At 42.2% G+C, this 21,282-nt stretch overlaps 1 protein-coding gene across 1 annotated transcript in view; it reads right to left on the bottom strand.

The window, feature by feature from the left end:
• Positions 1-21,282, bottom strand: part of LOC119655525 (putative transcription factor SOX-15) — a 231,212-nt gene that overhangs the window by 109,981 nt on the left and 99,949 nt on the right. The window contains exon 2 of the mRNA XM_038061436.1: positions 564-1,240. Within this exon, the coding sequence (XP_037917364.1) occupies positions 564-1,240 (677 nt within the window). The remainder of the gene's footprint in view (positions 1-563; positions 1,241-21,282) is intronic.

A 21,282-nucleotide genomic window follows, 5' to 3' on the forward strand; every position in this document is an offset into this window, starting at 1 on the left:
AGGGTCCACAAAGTGAGTTCCTCGCCACTTGAGGGAAGATCAGATGGTAAACCATCTTCCTACAAAGGGGGAAGATTTCTTTAAGGAAATTGTCACCTATGATGATCTAAAGCAAAAATCGGGTTTATACTTGAACTTCGCCTATCCATTCGAAGATATCTTTCCTTCTTGTGGCTGATTTTGTATTCAACTCACGCCCTTTCCGAACTTCTGTTGTTATGAGGATATTATAAGAAAATTAACATGGGATTATTATATTATTAACATATAAGAGTAATTCTTCGATAATTTCAAAAGATATATCTATGTACCATTTATTTTTTATCAAATAGATAGGAGCAACCATACCATTAACCATTCTTTAACATGTTTTTATCGAAAAGTTTTTCAAATTCGAATCATTTTTCACTACTTAGTCATCATTCGTCCGTCTGCAAAGTCTCGCTGCTTTCCCTTCATCAGGGATAATATCATTAGACTGTTTATTAACTAGATACAATCCCTCATTTATGACCTCTTTTCATTTTATTTTATTAATAAAAAATTATCTTTAATCTACTCACCTAACATCTTACTCAAATCTGCATTATGCAAATCAGGATTTTCATCTGCAAGCTTTTTCCTCTCCACTTTCGCCCACACCATAAATGCATTCATAGGTCGTCGTATCCTTGTTTCCTTTGCACTTTTCAACGCATTCGCGCCAGCACCAATTTTACCACCAGGTCCAAAATTTTGTCTTTGCAAAACACTATAATTTGTGGGGCAAAATTCACTTTGATATCCACCCCCGGCTAAACTGAATCCCCACCCCACAGTTGCAGCGGATCCGTCCTGTGGGAGTATCGTGGTTGGTATTATGCTCGAATAGGGCGAGTAGTCAGCCATGAGGGGTGAGTTTGAATTCAGGAGAGGTGAGTTTGAGTTTAGAAGCGGAGAGTGCGAGGTCATAAGTGGTGACGATAACATTGGGCTTTGTGGCAAAACTTGATTGCTACTTGTTGAATTTCCACTGCCCCCGCTTCCTCCACCACCTGCTCCAGGACTCGGTGGTGGAATCATTGGATGAGGCGCGGCAAGTCCAGAAATCTGATGGTGGTGATGCATTTGTGGCGAGGAATGGTTTTGGAGGGGTGATGCACTGCCTGATGTCACGGATGTGGGGTAAGTTTGCATTGAATGTGTCACGTATTCATCGTGATAGATTGTTCGGTGGTAGGATTGCTGATGTTGTGGAGAGCTGAAAAGATAGAGAGAACAGAAGGCATATTATAATGTCTTTCTAATAAAAATAAATGCAATGATAACTAAAATATATAAATTCTCCGTTTCGTTAATTGAAAGAGTTTTGAGTCTGTATCCAGTTGGTGATCGACTCCATCCAGAGAGCGTGCCCACATTTTTGGTACAAGATTTTTTCTTCTGGATAAAATATACCATTTGGCAGTCTTCAAAACGTCCTTGCTCCCATTTCTAGAACTGACTAGAACTGAAAACCCCCCGAATCGAGTAAAAATTCTCGACGAACCGGAGCACAGACTAGGGAGTCGGACGACGGGCCGAAGGAGTACATTGTGACAGCAGGTGTGCCTCAAGGTTCTGTATTGGGACCCCTGCCGTGGAACATAATGTACGACGGAGTGCTTGGCCTTCGCGTGCCGGAGGAGACAACGCTGATTGGTTTTGCGGACGACCTGGCGGTAGTTGCAATTGCAAAGCATCCCGAGGACGTGGAGCTTTATGCAAATGAAGCCATTCATACCATCAAGTCATGGTTACGAATGGCCAAGCTAGACTTGGCGGACGAAAAAACGAAGGCGGTCCTCATTACCAACCGTAGGAAGAACAACACGGTTACCATCCGGGTTGATAGTCGAGAGGTCGTCTCAAAATCAGTTGTCAAATACCTGGGGGTGATGATCGATGCCAAGCTGAGTTTAAAGGGACACTTGGATTATGCGCGAGAGAAGGCAGCAAATGCCAGCTCATCCCTTGCAAGGGTGATGCCTAACGTGGGAGGGCCGAAGTATAGTCGCAGGCTACTCATCGCGGGAATGGTGAGGTCGATCCTGCTATACGCGGCCCCTGTCTGGGCGGGAGCGTTGAACCACGCTGTCAACCGGAGGAAGATAAGTTCGGCATACCGGCCAATTGCGCTAAGGGTGTGCATTTAGGACGGCGTCGACGGAGGCAGTGTGTGTCATCGCAGAAATGATACCTATAGATCTTCTAGCAAGCGAGGCACACTGGCTCTACGAAAAACGGAAGGCAAATCCAGCCGAGGTGAATGCGGATTCCCGAAAAGCCATCAGGAGAGAGTTGTGTGGCAAGTGGCAACAACGGTGGGATAACTCCGACAAGGGCCGGTGGACCCATACATTGATCCCGTATTTCGAGAAATGGGTCGACCGAAAGCACGGAAAATTGAATTACCACCTGACACAGTTCCTTATGGGACACGGTGGCTATGGGAAGTACTTGCATCGCTTCGAGTTGGACGAGTCTCCCAACTGTCCTGAATGCGGTGCTACACCCGAGGACCCGGAGCACGTTATGTTCCATTGTCCCAGATTTCTGCAGCAGAAAAGAAGGTTGAATAGCATCTTAGCGGCGGACATCGAGCCCTCCAACCTGCTGGAAGAGATGCTGAAGTCGGAGGAAAACTGGATGGCGGTAAATTAGGCAGTAGCCGTGGTGCAGACAAAACTCCTGGAGTTGGATCGAGCTCGGAAGGCGGCGCGACGGAGACGCGACATGGACGAGCTGGTATAGCGAACCAGAGCCTCCCCCGCAAAGTAGTACTTAAAAAAAAAAGACAAGGGAGTCGGTTTTACGTATGAAGTTTACATCTGCAACATCGTTATATGTACGTAGCACTATCAATGAGCTAAAAGCAATGAGAAAATTGTCCATTAGGTTATAACACTAAGGTGAGTGAGCATAATACGTGCTGATTGAATCTTAGCCCAGGGTAGTGTAATTTTAAAAGGGGCTAATTAACAATAGATCGTGAAGTGCACAATCCCCCGATAGAGAATTTATACCCCTCATAATGTTGTAGGTAATGATTTTTTCAATTTTGTGAGGTGCTCGACATGTTCGAGGCCCCAGGTTAGGATATCAAAAGACTCGCTTCATTGCTTATAAGACTGGAGAGAGGCAGTTGAGGAGGACGGTCATATCTGGGCAAGTTACAACCTTAAGCAGGCATTCCACACTACGGGCGTCAAAACGTCCTCGTATTTATCTTCCTTTCCTTTCCCGACCTACAAAATTACTAAAATACTTTTTTTCGGGTTATCGTCAGATATTTATCTAATTTATTGATTTCCTTGTTGAATAATTGAATATGCAATTGAAATGGGTTTTAATGATCTTACTTGCGTATTTCTGCTATTTCAATGCAAAAACTTCAGGAACGCTTTTCCGTTGCATGCACATAAATCATAATAAACACCACAAAATATTCACGGTATTTTTCCTAGACAATCAGGAATGTATCTAATTAAAGTTTTCAATTTCTTCTCACTATTTTGTGAAACTTGCAAACCAAATTGATTTATTATTCCGCCTGAGCACGTTGGCATATCTGACCGATAAATGGCGTCAACTTGCCGAGTGCATAAATTTTTCTCCTTAGCAGATACTCTTCTAAAGTTTTTTGTATATTTTTCATATTAAATTTATTTTTCGAATAATTTTTATTTTTCCTCAATTTTATTTACATTATTATCGGTTGGTATTGCGCTGGACACTTTGCTGAGAAGCATTTCTTTGCACCTTAATGGACTCAACGATGAGTTGTTTAGTTCAAGAGGAGATAATTCTTTTTGTTGTGGAGAATTTATTAAACCATTTACGGGGTATGATTTTGATATATGTTGTGGGTAATGTAGGGTTGTCGATTGGTTGGGTTTCGAATTATTTAAAGTTTTTTTTTGTATTCCACATATTCGGAACAGGTTTAGAATTTAGCAAAGTGAATAATTTTACACAAGGACTATTTAAGAGTGATCAAGGAATGTACATAGTTCTGTCAGTCAAACAAATCTTTATTTCTCACGAATTAATAGACCAGATCAATCTAAAAGTACACCATTAGAAAGGGAAACACAGAGCTTTCAAACGAAAAAAAAATATTCAAAATGGCCGTCGTTAGTACCTATTCAGGCCCGGAGTCTGTGAGGCCATACATCGATCGCTTCACGCACGATGTGAAGCAGCATTTCCCGAGCTGCACGGACGATTTTAGCCTTCATACTCCCAAATGGGTGTAAGTTCCATCGCATGCGGTTTCCTCTAACTTAGCGCAAAGGCTGTAGTCCAGAGGATTCAAATTTGGGTTGCCTGAGGTCCATTCATTCGCGGTTATAAAGTCAGGAACATGCGCCGCCAACCACTGCTGGCTTTGTACGCGGGGGCCGAGTTCTGCTGGAAGCACCACGACTTTCCAGCGAATAGGGATTCACTCAATGGCTCTACTACATCCTCTAACATCTTGTCGTACACGCTCGCATTGGTTTCGATGCCGGCCTCGTAGAAATGAATATCAGTTTCTCCTTGATATAAGACGTCTCACCATACCATGAAAGAAGACGGATGGTGGCGGCGTTGGACTCACGGAGTATTTTCTTTGGCTTTTGTGACCATATACTCGATCATTTTGTCGGTTGAAATGTTCCTGGATGGTAAACATTTTTTCATCAGACAATAGACACCGAGTTCGCCGTATTTCTTTCAGTTTTGGCGTTAACATATGGCTAAGGCACCACCGGTACGCACCGAGACCGAGATCTTCTCGTAAAATACGACTCATACTTCGAGTCGAAACCTCCATTTTCGCCGACATTCGTTTCTGCTTGCGGGGAGGATTGCGTCGAACATGCTCACGTACAGCATGCACAACATTCCGGCGACGTACAGAGCGCGGGCGCTCCTCCCGAGGCCTGTCAACCACATCAGCTGCTTCACGGTATCGAGCTTATGTCCTAAAAACGAATCGTTCCTTTACCCGCAGCTTTTTTAACAAACTATGAATCTTTTTCGGCGTATTCCCACATTGGTGCAACGCAATAATCGCGATTCTTTTTTCGTGGTTACCGAACTTCATCGTGTTGTCGTTCATGCGCTACTAACCTTCGGAACTTGAAAGTCTGACGGAAATGGGGTATGGTTAGGTACTTTCCGTGCGCAGTATTACCAATTTCGGCGGCCTAAAATTTCTCGCTATATGCATCGACTGACAGAACTAGTGGCTATACTATGCATTGCTTTTGACATGCACTAAGATCATCTTTGGAAACTAAATAGATAGAAATATTTTTTAAGGATTTATGTAAAGCAAACCTTTATTAATATCTATACCCTATCTGTCTATCCATCTGTTTGTCTGAATGTCTGTCTGTCGGCAATACACAATTCATTCGAGAAAGGCTCAACTTGTTGCCACGAATTTTTGCTGGAATGTGTGGTCTGTGACACCCTTTACATGCAACGCTTGGCACTATTTTGTGTGGAGTTGAAGGAAAAGGGGCGTGTAAATTGATACTTTTGAAAATTAATCTGACTTTTAATTTCAGTATTCGAGACTCAAAGCGTACGGACCAGAAAATGAAATAGCTCTTGTTCTCAGAACTAATTCAACGAAAAATTTGAAATTATCATTACGATCCACCTATACAAAATCTAACCTTTAAAATGCATTCTATTCTAATATCCGCCCAAATAAAGTATAGTGGTAAATTACTGTATTTTGGAAATTCTTCAGAAATACTCCTCAAATCCATCCTGGAAGTAGCTATGAGTGTAGCCGATATCGGGCACAATATTGGAAAGTTTGATGAAATTCTTACTATTGTTAGCAAAATTATAGTATGCGAAATTTTTCCTTTTCGGGTGAATTTACTCAACCCTAATATTTTATATGCAGTAGCGAACATGTAAATAGGGAAACAGGGACGAAGGTGAGCAATCGGTGTGCTAAAATATGTAATGAAGAATATTGAACACATAAAAAAATGATGCCCTGAAAGTGCAAATAACAAAACTGTTACAAGCACATGAATATGTAAAAAAAACAATATAAAAGTGTAACAAACACCCTACAACTTAATATTTGGCTGATCTTTCTTTATTCGCAATTATCATCTGACATCTACAGAAGAGACTGCAGAGCCGGAGGCGGTTACCTTCTACGAGGCAGGCTATCCCAAGTACGTTATAAGAATCATACTTGGAGATTTTAACAACCAAGTAGGACTGGAGCCCGCATTTAGAAGTCGTTCCCATAGCTTACATAAAAACACAAATGCTAACGCACTGCGGATTATTCTGTTAGCAATATCGCACGATATGGTTGTTGGAAACACCTCTATTTGTTGACAAACGTACATGGGCTCTCCAGACGAGACCGCTTTCAACCAAAATTACCACGTGCTGATTGTATGCCCTCACCTCTCAACTTTGATGAATGTCGGAATACATACTGGCGTCAATACAGGCTGGGGCCACTATCTCGTTGACGTTGTGCTCCGGGCTCGAATTAAAACACCGTTGTCGAATATAAGCTTGCAACGGAAAAGAAGAGTGTTGCATACCGGGCAATGCTGCATTCTCAAAGAACGCGAGTACACACACAGGCCTATCGTGAATTCTGTCAAGTAGAGAAGCGGCTTCACAGACAGAAAAAAGAAGCCTGGGGCAACCAACAGGTCACAAGGATGCCGTATCATTCATCCTCTTTAACGTGGCACTGGAAAAGGGATCCTTGATGCTGATGTCAATTCGAGAGGTACCATCCTCTTCAAGTCTACGCAATTACTGATTTATGCTGGCGAACAACCCGAAATGTACAGTCCACTTCGACCAGATTGAGCTGTCGAGGATCTTAGGCTGCACTTTAATAAAGGCAAGGTGAAGAATATGGTGGCAATGTCAGCACCGAAAACCAAAAACCAACAACATAAAATCACACTAGTCAAATGAGAAAAATAAAGATAGGAGACTACAACTTTGGGACCGTTTATAATTTGTCCTATCTAGGGTCGAAAATCACAACCGATAACAGCTATCACGATGAAGTATGCGCGTAGTTCTTGGCAGCCAACAGAGCCTATTTTAGCTTACAAAAATTCTTCTACGTACTGCAAAACTTGATAGCACAGATTCAGCGAAATTTTGATTCGTTTTGTTATAGTTGACTATGTGAAATCTTCGTTTTGTAACCTTTGGATCGCGACGTTGCTGCGGTGTAATCCGTTTTCTTGTCCCCATTGACACGTAGATTTATTGAAATTTGAAGATTATTTCTAACCAAATGCCTCATAATGCAGTCCAGCTAAATCACTTACAAGTCTAGCCCCAACCGATAACTCAACGCAAAAAGACAAACATAAGCACAGATAAAAATAACTCTAATTAGAAACACGACTGTTTCTGCAGAAGCGCTGACTAAAAACAGGCTATGGAGCTTGATCTCATCCATCCACCATGATTGTTTGCGGCACTGGTGCATTGACATTGTTTACAGCACTGGTGAATCGGTTGATGAATGAATTGTCTTTTTGAGCGAACTTTCAGTAATTAGTTGTTGACACCTTGAAATTTACGGAGAAAGGTAAGTTTTCTCAGTCTGCAGGCGGCCATGGAGGTTCAGTCTGTCAGTTACGCCGGAAGAACTCGCAGTGCACCGAGCCGCCAGTTGCCCATAAAATTCTCCCTCACAGCCTAATTAAATATGAAATCCTCGCTCGTAGCCCATCTACCTGGTTGAATCATTTTTTATTCGACCAACGGCCGCCAGAAAAGTCAAAACTGACTGACAAATTGCATCCCTTCCACGTTACGGTCGCCGGTCAAATGCGGATTATACAGACGTAACTCACAGGCAAAACTGTACGTGGCGGGCTTAAAAAACATTTTAGTTTAAGTTTCAACCCCGGCGTCTCAATTATTCTGGCCCCTAAGAACCTCACTACATGGGATTAGACAGGCAGATCATTCAGCTCAGCAGAACACTCTAGATTCCCGTAGTTACTATCAAATCTAAAGTCGATTTTAGTTATCTATGTCAACTTGATAGGCGTCAATAGTTCACTAATCCTTCTTGGTTGAATACACATTAAAAATTAGGGTGAATATTAATTTTTTATGCAGCCTATGTGGACCATGGTTAGTTCCCAATTTGTTAATTTTGCCTTCACTTTTCTTTGCCCTTTAACTTAGGCAAGTTTTCAACTTAACTTTAGAAAACAAGAGAACGAAGTTAAATCCAAGAATATTCTGTGAAGCGTGTTATAGTACATGCAGTTTGGTATCCCCTGAGTGATTCTAGGGTGGAGCTAAAAGTCCTTGGGTTTCTGGATTGAAGAAAGAAGGTTTGACTTTCGAAAGTAGCATCCTTGGAGCTCTATACACTTCGATCCATGGTTCTCCCTGAGTCCCTTCCAGGATAATATTTTAAGGAAAGTCGAAAATCGATCTTCGATAACGAACACTTGGGCCTCCGATAACAGCCTAAATGTCGATCTGATTATGAAAACCTCCAAAAGTGGATGGTGAATATTGCTGTTCGGTAAGTAGAGCCTACCAATTTGTGTATGACGAAATGAAATGTCTCAAAACTGCCATGAAATAAGTGTTGAAAAGGCTAAACGCGCCTGAAAAAAGGAATACGCTTCAGTTTCTCGAAACCTTCTCCAGGATTACATTAGACCTTCCCTGGATAACAATGATCACTTTTTTTTATATTAAAAATGCACAATTTTGGTTGATTATTTGATTGCTGAGTGGTTAGAGCGCAAGGCTGTCGTACGAAAGGTCGCGGTTCAAATCTCACTGGTGGCAGTGGGATTTGTATCGTGATTTGTCGTCGGATACCAGTCGACTCAGCTGTGAATGAGTACCTGAGTCAAATCAGGGTAATAATCTCGGGCGAGCGCAATGCTGATCACATTGCCTCCTACAGGGTACTGTAATCCTGTAGTGTACCGTTACGGTCTTGAATGAAGTGCTCTAACACAGATGAAGGCCCTGATCCAATATGGATTGTTGCGACAACGCTTTTGTCGCTTTTGATACTCCATGAGCAAGCGTGAACATTTAGTGATACCCCACACAGGCACAATCCGCCAAGATTACTATATACGATGCTGTTTTCTTTGTGTTTTCCTAGGGAATTGTGTGTCCATTCTTCTCCGTAAGATTATGGAAACCCTTGATATTTTAAGACAGTCTCTGAAAAATTCTTCGAACCTTGGAAAGACACAAGCTGTAATGAATATTGAATTGGAAATGACCAGAATGCCTATGGTCAACAACGAGGCTAGCGCAATCCAATATATTTAAAGAAAAAGTGAAAGTTAAAGGTGGAATTTCGACAGCACCTAAGCGCAGCTACACTGATTTATGGGGTCGACACTCTATTGTACGTCACGTTACAAGGCTTAGGAAATTGTGGTTTCCTTTTCGCACTTCGCTCCTCATATAGTGTTTCTTGTTCCCTCCTTAGAGGACCGCACAGTCAGATTGTGCCTTCTTTATTATCATCACCCTTAACTCTGTGCAAGTGATGAGCTTACAGCAGCTGTTGATAAAAATGTCACATGTCCTTTAATCCAGTGCATTAAAACCGCCCCAAATCCAGAATATGTGATTAGAAAATCAACAGAATCCAATCCCCCTGTTTGAAATCAGAAAGCAAAATGATGGCGTTACATTGAGGACGAAGTAGTTGCAGGTTGAGCACATCAAAATTTTCTTTCACTCTGTCGTAGGTGAAAACATGCCAAAAACTGTTTATATCAATTTAACAGAGAGATTGTCAATTAACACGTAGATAAGAAATGGAACCCCTCAGAAACTGGGACGGCAGTGTCTTTCAGCATCCACAAAGGTCCTTAAATCTAAAGATTTCTGGAAGCCAATTGCCTACGGGACGATAGGTGTTAGGTCAAACACAAAAATAACCAACTTTTGACATATACTAGCAAAAGAACAAGAAGGAACACTCTACTTTACAAGGATAGGAACGAAGCTTAGGATAATTTGCTTCATTCGGAAAACGCGTGTAAATAAAATTTAGAAGATGAATTCAAGTGAAAGTGAAGCCTAATCGAAAACAACGTCGAGAAACCGCTGCATCTCTATCTGATATATCAAAACGAACTTGGGAGATGTTCAAACTCTCAAGAAGCACAAGAAATCCAATGAGCAGCTGTCAATTGAAGTCGGCAGATCGTATCATTTTCAATTTCAATGTGGTGGAGTTGAATGGCTTTCTTGATCCTCTGACCCTACGACTATTTTACTTCCACTTGCGTGACATAAATTTTCTTTCATCCAACCTTAGATTCTCTTCTACAAATCTACCATCAGACACTGTTTTCCTAAAACTACACTTTATTTAGCTCTATTATCATCTAATCTTGGAATTCTATCTTGTGGTATGATTTTCAATATTTCTATAAATTCTAGGTCGAGAGTTATCGTTACAGTAACTAAACTGACATTGCAGCAAGTCGAACTCAAATCCACTCCGTATAAAACCAGCTTTTTCAGTTTATATCGAACATTTTTCTTAATTTTTTACGTGAACTTTTAGAGGAACACTCAAAATATTCATTCAATTTCCATTATCGTAGCCAATTTAAAATTCGGCATTCACTTACGCTAGACAATTATTTCACTTTCCCATTTATGCACCAAACATCGAGTCGTCTATTCCCTGTCACCTGTCAGGCGATTTTTTCCGATCGCACGAAACAAAAAAAAAAAATGCTACATTCGGTTTTGTTTTCACAAGCCTGGTCGCCGGTGTTCCATAGTCCATATCCGAAGCAAAGAATCCTGAACGATCATCGAAAATTACGACCTCAGCGCCAAACAACAAAAATTCCAAATTGCACATGCCGCAGTCGAATAGTGCAGCTTGACAACTTGAAAATTCTCTTATTGCCTGGCGGAAATGCTTGGGCGAAATACACTCAATTACATGATGTCACAGACTTCTACATAGCATTACGATGCAAAATCCTACAAAAAATTGTGAATAAGAAAACAGGATGATTTGCCCGCCATAAAAATGCAGATACTACAAAACATTTTTTTTAACTTTGTCTGAAATTACTGCAAATGTTCGGTTATAACCAATCCATTCTGGTCTTATATTTTATAGATACGAAAAGAAATTGATATGAAGTGGGTCGACAGCTATGAAAGTTAATAGCTAGTGAGCTACGCTTTCAAGATACATTTGATGTTCCTATTCACGTGACTATCAAATAATAAGGTCCTTAAGGAAGTTTGACTCATTAGTTAGGGACCCTTGTAACAAAGAATGGAATGACGTAGCGTGATTTAACAATAGCAAATTGTTGCTGCTATAACGACTAAATCATGATTTCTTTAAACTGAACTATGAGTTGAGTATGAACATCCTGAGAAATGCGTGCTACTTTTATCTTGCTGTTAATCGCATATAACAGATATTCGAGTAGATGTCATTTGTGGACGGAATCAACTCACGTCACTATCGACAACACTATTCGACCGAATCTCAAGCTTGGCATACCTTACAATCACCAGGAACATACGCTTAGCCAAGTATTCGCAACTTAACCGTTTCGATATGGAACGTGAAAGTTTTGGCAAATGGCTAATTAAATTCGCTCGTGGTCGAAAGAAGTTTTATCGATACTCGATAGCACTATCAATTTTGATGGCCTCCGTATCTACGTTCGAAATAACGCTCTTTCATATTTTAAAAGATATTTTTATTATACGCCAAATGATAATGTCATTAACCGGCTCCGATGGCTGATCGAGCCGCGGGGAGAGCTCCCCAAGTGGCTGAAGCCCGGTTTCGGGGAGCTGCTTGGAGCGTCTGATGCAGTTCTTTATGGCTTCAGAGCGAGTGCGATCTTGGTCGCAAAGTGATAGAAATAAATCAAATTCTGAATTGAACTGTCAATGATTCCATTTTATACCTTGCGATGTTTCGTTGACGGTTTTGCACGTTAAGCCTACACTTAAATGAAATTTATGTTTAATTTTGACAGACTTTTTTATGATTCGTTTTATGGGGACCTGTAAATTATTTGAAATGTGATACTTGGAAATTTGTAGCTAGAAATTCTTCCAGGGAATTGTTTTGATTGATTAGAATACAACGTGATTACTGGAAATAGTCTTGGGCTGAAAGTGAGAAGAATGAGCCAGGGTGAGTTGTGGGTTCCATAAAATACAACTATGTATGCATGTATCTGATACTACAGCCTTGTCGGAAAAAGGATTCCTAGATAGATCAATCTTTGCATTTCCAAAATCTTTTCATATAAGCTCCTTCTGAGACAAAGAAGGCAAGCGAATCAGAAATTTAGACAATAAAATAATAACATGTCATGGATCATCTCTCCGAGAGCAACCCGCATCCTTGTTTCTTCCTATGACGTTAAAAAGTTGTGAATATACTGTAAGTGATCTTATTGAGCTCCGGACAATCTATACATCTTTTAGTATTTTTTTTCTATATGTCTCGGGAACAAGGTCTGCCTCTCTAATCCTTTTCAAAAATTACGGGGATCATCCGCGAATGCGGAAGCGTATAGGGAAGGACAGGACGGCCAACCATTCTAATTACCCTTGCAAATTAAAGTTATGTCTCACCAATAAGCAGATACAAAAATAGGCGTCGCAACTTTTTTAGTAGGGGAACGGATTACTACGAGCTTTTACAAGGCTAGATAGAGGAACTTTCCTTTCCCTCGAGCATACTTTCCTTATCTCCTTCCACACTAGAGGATAATGTCAAAATACCACCCACTAACCCTTTTTAAGGAAAGGACACCGTCACCATTTTTGCAGGGTCGGAAGGACAGGACATTCCACTTTTACCTTCATACCCTCTGGAGACGGGGTCGAAAATTCTACCTTGACTCGTAGCATTCTTCTTGGGAAGTAGGGGGGTGGGAAAGCAGGTCGGATCTTCTACTGACGAAGTTCTAGAGTCTCGTCTTTTTCTCTTTTCACAAGAAAGCTCAGGGATTCGGCCACTGTTTGTTAACAAAAACAAATAAGCGCTAAAAGGGCTGACAGAAAGAGGGATCTTGGTGTGAGACTCTACTTTTAGTGCCAAACTGATTTGAGCAGCAGAATCAGAAACGCAAAGAATAACCGACTTATCTCTCTTATTGAGTGAGGTCTTTCGAATGAGAGTCCAGAGGAGATGAAGCTTCCGATTCTGGGTTGCGGGAGTGGTCCATTGTCTTTCCTTCGAAGAGTTTTATGGAGACGAAGAGGTAGACGCTGAGAGATCTGTTGTCTCAAGGTTTGCTGGCTTAGGACGGTGGTAGAAGAGATGCACTACTAGCCGTTGGTGTCAATCACAAAAGCGTGAATAGCGATGCGGCGAATGATCTTGTGCGGAATTCTATAAGGCTGTTGCAGCGGTATTAATATAGGGTCTAAATATATGAAGACATGCGTGTCACTTTGCGAATTCATGATGATGAAATATATGCATCGATTCGACAGTGAAATTGAATTGATAGCCTGCATGAGGTAACATATTCCTTTTGCGATCAGCGATCGGCTCGAATCCTTGTAGTCTCCTAGTGCTGGCGTTCCGAAAAGCATCTCGGCTGGCGAGTCCTGGAGGTCCTCGTTGAAGGTTGTTCGAAGGCGGAAGAGATCACCGGCAGCAAGTCAGCCCAGGTTTGACTTCGGGTGATGCAGGATTGTTCGAATTCAGTTTGTGCCGAGGAACTAAACCAATTCGGTGCAAATCGCTGGCTTGAATTGTCAGAAGCAAGAGTAAGTAGTGAACCGAAAATACAGATGCACTGAGAATACAGAGCATTCGCAACGGTCGGAACACGCTCGTCTAGTAGTGGGATGGCACGTTACTGCCAAGAAGATCGCTTGATATTGTTTAAGCAATATGGTAACTCCTGCACCTGTGGCTGCTTTATCGGGTCGATGGTGTAATTGGGCACCTAGAGGTTTGAATGCGATTGCATCGACGCACTTTGAACGTTAGAATGGTTGAGCTTCCTGTGTAAGCAGGCGTGCTGGAGCTCTTACTCTAGGATGAGGTAGGTAGCGAGATGCTTCAGAAGCTGTCTTACGTAGCTGGTAAGATCTATCGCTTTCAGCGCGATTTCATATAAGATAAAATGTCTCTTTTTTTAGGAATTGCCGGTTCCTAAGTCCGCATTCACTTGATGTCGGAACGGACCAAATGGGGAGCAACTTACTCCACTTTCTTTTGGTTCACGGACCTCTCGTTTAGGGCTTAGCACCCAAACGTTCTTACCAGAGCAGAGGCAAACCATCAGATGCTACCTCACTTCTGCCCAGGGAGCATGGGGAGCGTGACCGAGGCGTCTGGCCAAGTCCAAATGAGGAAACGCTAAATTGGGATATCCGTGGTGATGGTGTATTTCTTGGTTGCTTCGACAAGGACTTGCGAGTTCAAGGAAGCATGTATAATAACCCCGCAGATATGTGATAGAGTATCTGTCTCGTTGTCCCCCCCCCCCCCCCCCCCCCTCTTCACGTACTTAAAGGTAATTCGATGTTGAAGGACGTAGTTCAGTTGACGCGACTGCTTGGGTGAAGGCTTGCATGAGTTTTGCTGGTAGGCGTGGATCAGATATCGATTATGGATGAACACGTTGAAGAAACAGTACGAAAACAAAAATCAAAGTGGGTGTTTGATATCACGGGGAAACACCTGCTCATCAGTAGCAGCATTGGAAACGTCCATTCTCAGAGTTAATATGCCGTTTGGCTTGAGGAACCAAGTTGTCGTAGAGCTGGTGAGAGTTACTTTGCTCGTAGGGATGCAGATTCTTGTTTATGCATCTATACAAAGTTTTTTATTCTTTTTAAGTGTACTGGAGAAGAATAGTTCTGGAGTGGAAAGTCCTGGAAATGATGATCTCCCGGCTGAGAACAAAAACATCCTATCTTATGACGGACAGCCAGTACCACTTTCGAACTGAGAGGTCAAAATGATGCTTTGATGTATGTTAAAGACTTCGTTGCCCGTTGTGTTGACAAATACATTCTTAGAAACTTTGTGGATTCGAAAGGCGCATATAGGTACCTAAGTTGGTCCTCTGTGCTGACGCCATTTTAGTTGCAATTGAGCAGCGGGAGTTCCAACGTCGTTTGTTGTTACAGCTTCGCAACGATTGTTTCGTTTATAATTCAATGTCGATCGGCATGGAGTTGTTCCCAGTCGTAATCCTCAGATGGCTAAAACACTGGTTGATTTAATGTCAACAAATATACATTAATTTTCAAATTGGCCGAGTATTCTTTATTTAAAAACCGTCCATCTCCTGTATGTCACCTTGTTTATCTAGTTTTGCCAGAGAAACCTCATTTTTAGACTTCGGGCTTAAGGTCCGCTTCCTCCTTACTGGGCAGAGTACCTTGAATGAGTTGTTCCTTTGGCGGAATATTTGACTGGTTACATGTTCTCAGTCACTGTCCGGTGGACCCTCACATCTGCAGTCTAGACGACATGCAGTTGAGGGTATTTTTGATGTAATTCAGTTAAACCTGCCCTCAGTACAAATCAGGACCGCTATGCTACTCCCAATAGGACTCCGACTCAAATCAATCCCCGCCCGAAGAAGATTATGCTACACGACAGGTGCTCACGTTAAACCGCTAGCGTCATCTCGTCTTTTTAGGCAGCTCCTGCAGTAGTTTGCTCAGTGAAAATATCATTTTATATACGCAGGTGGCCGTGAGACTTCAGTATTCCTGAGAACTAATAAAGCGCGGCAAGCATTTCTGGTTTCGGGAAATGTTCGATGGTTTGGATGTTACGCGATAGAGGCCTGATAACTTCGTAGCTGTAGCCGAGGGATACTATCTGACTCTTGCTGAGGATACATTTGTTCAGATTGATATGTAGCCTCATTGCAGCAGGATGTTGAAATGATGAACCTGAGCTATGAAAGTGTCATCCAAGTAGCAATTGCCAAATGAACAGTCTTGCAAGAGGTATTGCATTTGAACAATTGGTCTGTGTTGCGTAGACCCATCGATGATCGAGTAAACTCGAAAAGCTCGAATAGAGATTTGTTAAGAGGCCTCGATGATCCTGATTAATGAGAATGCATTGCTTTTTACTTCCTCTAGTAAATCGTTCAGGATAGGCTGCGCAAAATGATTTCATGTGGTTCAGGCATATAAACGCATGTATACGTCGGTGATTCGTCATGTGTCGTCAGTCTTCAAGATGAGATGAAATAGACTGGCCCACTGGCTGGATGATGAGCTGTTGTATTGTCCAGAGAGCAGTTATTCTTATCTTACAGTGACAGGGAGGAGTAACGATATACAACCCCTCCCAGTGGTGTGACCACGCTTGATTGAGACGCTGTGAATAGGAGGTATTTTAACGCTTCTCTTCAAAGCGAGACCTGGGGCCGGCACAAGGAGCCTGCGTCGATGAAAGGTTACTGCATATCATCCTCATTATCAACGGCGCAACAATCGGTACCCGGTCTAGACCTGCCTTAATAGGGAACTCCAAACATCCCGGTTTTGCGCCGAGGTTCACCAATTCTAGGGATATCGAAAACTGTCTGGCGTCCTGATCTACGCCATCGCTCCATCTCAGGCAGGGTCTGCCTCGTCTTCTTTTTCTACCATAGATATTGCATATACGCGACCATAAATTGCCATGGGTCAGAGACTCATGTTTAACGTCATTGTGTACATATTCGACGTCATTGTGTACAGGCCCCACGTAGCAATCGGCAGGATATTGGCTGCATGGATAGTTAGAGGCTGGCGCTGGAATCGCCTACTCTTTTGATAGCTGCAGAAAGCGATAGATTGCGGTGTCAGAGTCAATTAGAAGCTTTATAGGAATGATCCGATCGAAAACATGATGGTATTTTTCTCTTAAGGGAACCGTAACAGCTTTGTCAGTTTCTTCCTATCTTGGATTGACTACCGGGCTGCACACTGTTGACGCTGCTGTTGCTCTTTAGACAAGGAGGCGACTGTTTGTCAAATTTTCTTGGCTATACTGGGACGTATTTCTTTTGTTTTAGGGGTTACGCGCAGTCAGTAGGGCATAGGTGTTTCGTACCAATGACGGAGACGGAAGGATCCGAGAAGTCGACCCTGTATGTCTACATTGAATGCTTCAAATACTTTTAATAGTGTGCTTACGATTGGGGCCACAAATCCAACCACTGTATATATAATTGCCTCATCGATGATGACTATTTCTGCCAAAGAGTATTCACGTGAGGAGCTTCTTGTCGCTAACTTCCAATTCGGTGTGAAGTGGATGTAGCTATTACCAGAGTCTATGAGGAAGTTGGGTATAATTGTCTTCAGATAAGCATACCTTTCGATCGGTGGGGGATTTAGTAAAATGTCGGCCACTTTCGTCCAGAGTTGTCTGATGGATATTGAACGTCGACTTCACTTTCAGAAATCCCAGGCTGGAGTTGGCCTTCATGATAGGATGGAAGAATGTACACCGCTCCGGCGGTTGTTTGACAGTGACTATTCCCAGCCAGACATGCGTTACCGCTGTTGTTCCCCCACATAAAATAATGCGTTGGTTACTATAATAAAAGCCACTTTCCACGATCATGCTGACCTGTCAGTTACGACTGACAACTCACATGCCAGCCTCTCAGTTTACCCAGTTCAGACGGCTGATGATCTATTGAAAAGCGATTCACATACCTGGTTGTCCGGAAGGGAGATAAGGCTATATGTATGCGTTAATGCGCCCTTCGCTGGTCGCCACACAGGCTTGGCAATGCGCGTGAATTTAATAATAATAATCTTCATCGCTGGTAATTATTTATGAGTGCTGATGCACAAAAATATCTCAAATTTGCTACTCAATGCCTTTCATGCTGAAAGCTGAACAGGTGGTGCTGTCCACCTTCTCGGCACGCAGATAGTGTTTACAGTCCAACAGACCACTGGGTAGACCGGGAGCTGTTCAGGCGTGCCTGGCAGACCTGCCTGATCGTGGATAGCCGGCTTAAAGGCGGTAGGGTACTAGCCTTAAATTTGAAAGTATGAAGGAGTATGAGGGAACACATCGCTCTTTGGTGAGTGAATTTTTAGAGTCGCCCCAAGAACGCGACCGTCTTCTACTCAGGCGATAAGTAGAGGCAGAGAGGAAGAGCTGAGATATGCATTTCCATTTGTAAAATGGTGCAACAAGAGGTCCAGATCAGTACCAATGGGCGCGTTATTGAGGACAGAAGGAACCTGGGGATGAGCCGATATTCACAATGTGATAGTGATTTGAGCAACCAAGGCGCAGTCGTAACGCTCGCTAGGTGATAGGGTCTTTCAAGTCGAATGTAGATGTAATTATAAATTTACTGTGGGTAAATAATTGGGTGCTATGGAGCTACGCAATCCAGTAAAATAAATCTGTGGCATCGAAGGGTACTATTGGTACGAGCGTATGAATAGTTGGACTGGTACGAGCGTATGAATAGTTGGACATACGATTAAGAATTCCAACTACCGAAGTTTGGGGATTTTCCTCAATTAGAAATTTGGAAGTTTCATGGATTTACGTAACGATATTTAATTCAAGTATATTCTATACTACGTAACAATATATACTTAGATATCTACACTGTGGATTCTACGTATGTAATATGATATTTTATTCTAATATCAGTGGAATAACAACCAATCCATCAAAATTACTTGTCTGGGGTGATTGGAAATAAACTATCTACGTTCTAAAATAAAAAAAGAAACAAAATCTGATAAAATGAAATAATTTCAAATCAATATAAATTCAGGTTTATTGAAATCAATTTTTCCGCCAATTTTTCCAAATTAGAGGAATTAATTTGACCCAAGACACATAAGATTGCGTGCCGCACCTATGATATCCCCATGATAGGCACATTTAAATTAAAGATAGAAGTTAATAAAAAATGTGAGCGCCTCAATTCCGTGATTTGACAAAAAACATACCTTAAATCTAGATATTCGCAAACATTTAGTTAAACTGGCGCTCACCAAATTAAAAAAAATATCGAAGCAAATTTGGCTTCAAGATAAGGGAAACTAGCTACCGATTGGTGTTACTTTGCAGTACATATCGCAGAACAAGAATCACGATTCGCGCCTATGTCAATTATCGCTTTTTGTCAGGAAGTCAAATACATAAATTATCATTGCTAAATATTGCTGACTAACATTTCATATACGCATGTAAGTAAACCCACGAAGGCTCACTCGGATGACTCTTTATTTGATTGTTTTTTGATATACATAAGTGATAAGCTCCTGGTTATGCCCCACCAGATTTATTATTGAAGGAAAGATAAATAAAAAAATTGTTTAAAAAAGTACGTGGAACAAGAGAAAAGATAGATAAGTTTATGTGTTTGCTTAGCATTTTGATCCGCTTTATATTTTTCCATTGCATAGAGGTTATCTCCGGTGATGATTCAAGAGATCCCGAGATCGTAAATTATTGCTGCTTTTCGGCGACATTGTTTACGTGGATTTTTTAATGAAAATTTACTTTTCTGATTCCAAAACAAATAAAACAAATAAAAACCCTTTTGCTTTTCGGGGTAAGCTCCGAGCACTCAGGCCATTGTTAGGCCCATTGTACTATCCCCGTAAATCGCCTATTGAATGGCTCCCCGCCTACGGTGCTCGCAGGCTTTAGCGAATCTGAGAACATTCTTCAGAGGCAAAGAGTGTGAAGATTCTTCATTGAAGAACACCTTGTCAAGGTGTCTTCGTCTGAAATCTGAGGATGCCGGGCAGCTGCATAAAAAGTGCAGGGCCGTCTCCTCCTCCTCCTCACATTGGCTGCACATAGCCAAAACCACTTCCCCAATCTTTTCCATATCGTAGTTTAAGGAGCAGTGTCCAGTTAAAAGCCCTACTAGGGTTTTCATGTCCCTCTTCTTAATGGACAACAAAAATGCCGCTCTAGTGGCCCTAGGCTCTTTCACAAGGATTTTCGCCTGTCGGCAAGAGTCCAAATTTCTCCATTCAGCTGCGTGAATCCTTGCAATTTCATCCTTCAGAGTAGACTTAACAGTGAATGGTCGGATTCCAAGAGCTTGTTCGTTAACTTGAGGTCGAAATGTACTCCTAAGTACTCCGCGCATGCTAAGGTAGGTAGCGTATCGCGGCCCCACCTGACGTTCCTAGTGAACATAACTAGTCCAGTCTTCCTAGCGTTCACCGTGAATCCATTGCGGAGGCACCAACTGTGGATTTCATGCAGCGTTACATTCAGGCGGTCACATACTGCGTCCGCAAACTTGCCGGTAATTATTACGGCTAGGTCGTCCGCAAATGCTTTTGTCCTCCAGGAGCCACAGCAGAGCCATAGCAGTGGAGAGAGAACCCCTCCCTGTGGGCAGCCCCTAAGACAGCCTGCTTCAATAGACTTCTGGCCGACCGATATGTGAATTTTTCTCCACTCTAGCATGTGAAGGATCCAACTGATTAGCATCGGTTCGATTCCATGCTGTCTTGCCGCATCACAAATTGTCGCGAATGAGGCATAATTGAAGGCACCTTCGATGTCCATGAATACGCGTAAGGTGTATTATTTTTCGAGCATTGCATTTTCAATTTTTGCCGCAAGTTCACGGAGTGCTGTCTCCGTGGACTTGCCTTTCTGGTAGGCGTGTTACCTATGGTGAAGTGGCCATTTAGGAATGTGTGTATCCCTTATGAACCGAGTCTTTCTAGTCATTTAACAGAAAGGACGTTAGGCTGATCGGTCGGAAGTTTTTTGCGTCCGTGTAGGTGGGTTTCCCTGGTTTGGGAATGGATAACCCCATCAAATCAAGCCATTTAATTGGAATATAAGCATGTGCTAGGCATGTGCGATTCAGGGCACCCATTCTTCCGCGCATTCCGAAATGGAGTGGGAGGAGGTGGATCCATGCCCATTACGAAATCTATCCGTCTGTGATCCGGGAGCGTAATATCATTTGATACTTTCCACTCTCCGATAAGAGCCGCGATGTCAGGAGATGCCACCGATATGTCAAATCGATTCCTACTAGATACTTCGCATCCTTCGATCCTCTTGCATTGGTGTTCGAACTTCCCCAGCATATGTGGTGAGCGTCGACATCACATCCTGCTATTAACCCCACGCCTCTACTTTTGGCATATTGGATAGCTCTGATGAATGTTTTACTGGGAACGACTTCTGCGTCATAAGGAAAATATGCAGAGCACCATAGTATCTCTTCATCTCCCTGTTGACTTTTTATCGTT

The sequence above is a fragment of the Hermetia illucens genome, chromosome 4, assembly GCF_905115235.1.
Source record: "Hermetia illucens chromosome 4, iHerIll2.2.curated.20191125, whole genome shotgun sequence".
Taxonomy (NCBI): Eukaryota; Metazoa; Arthropoda; class Insecta; order Diptera; family Stratiomyidae; genus Hermetia; species Hermetia illucens.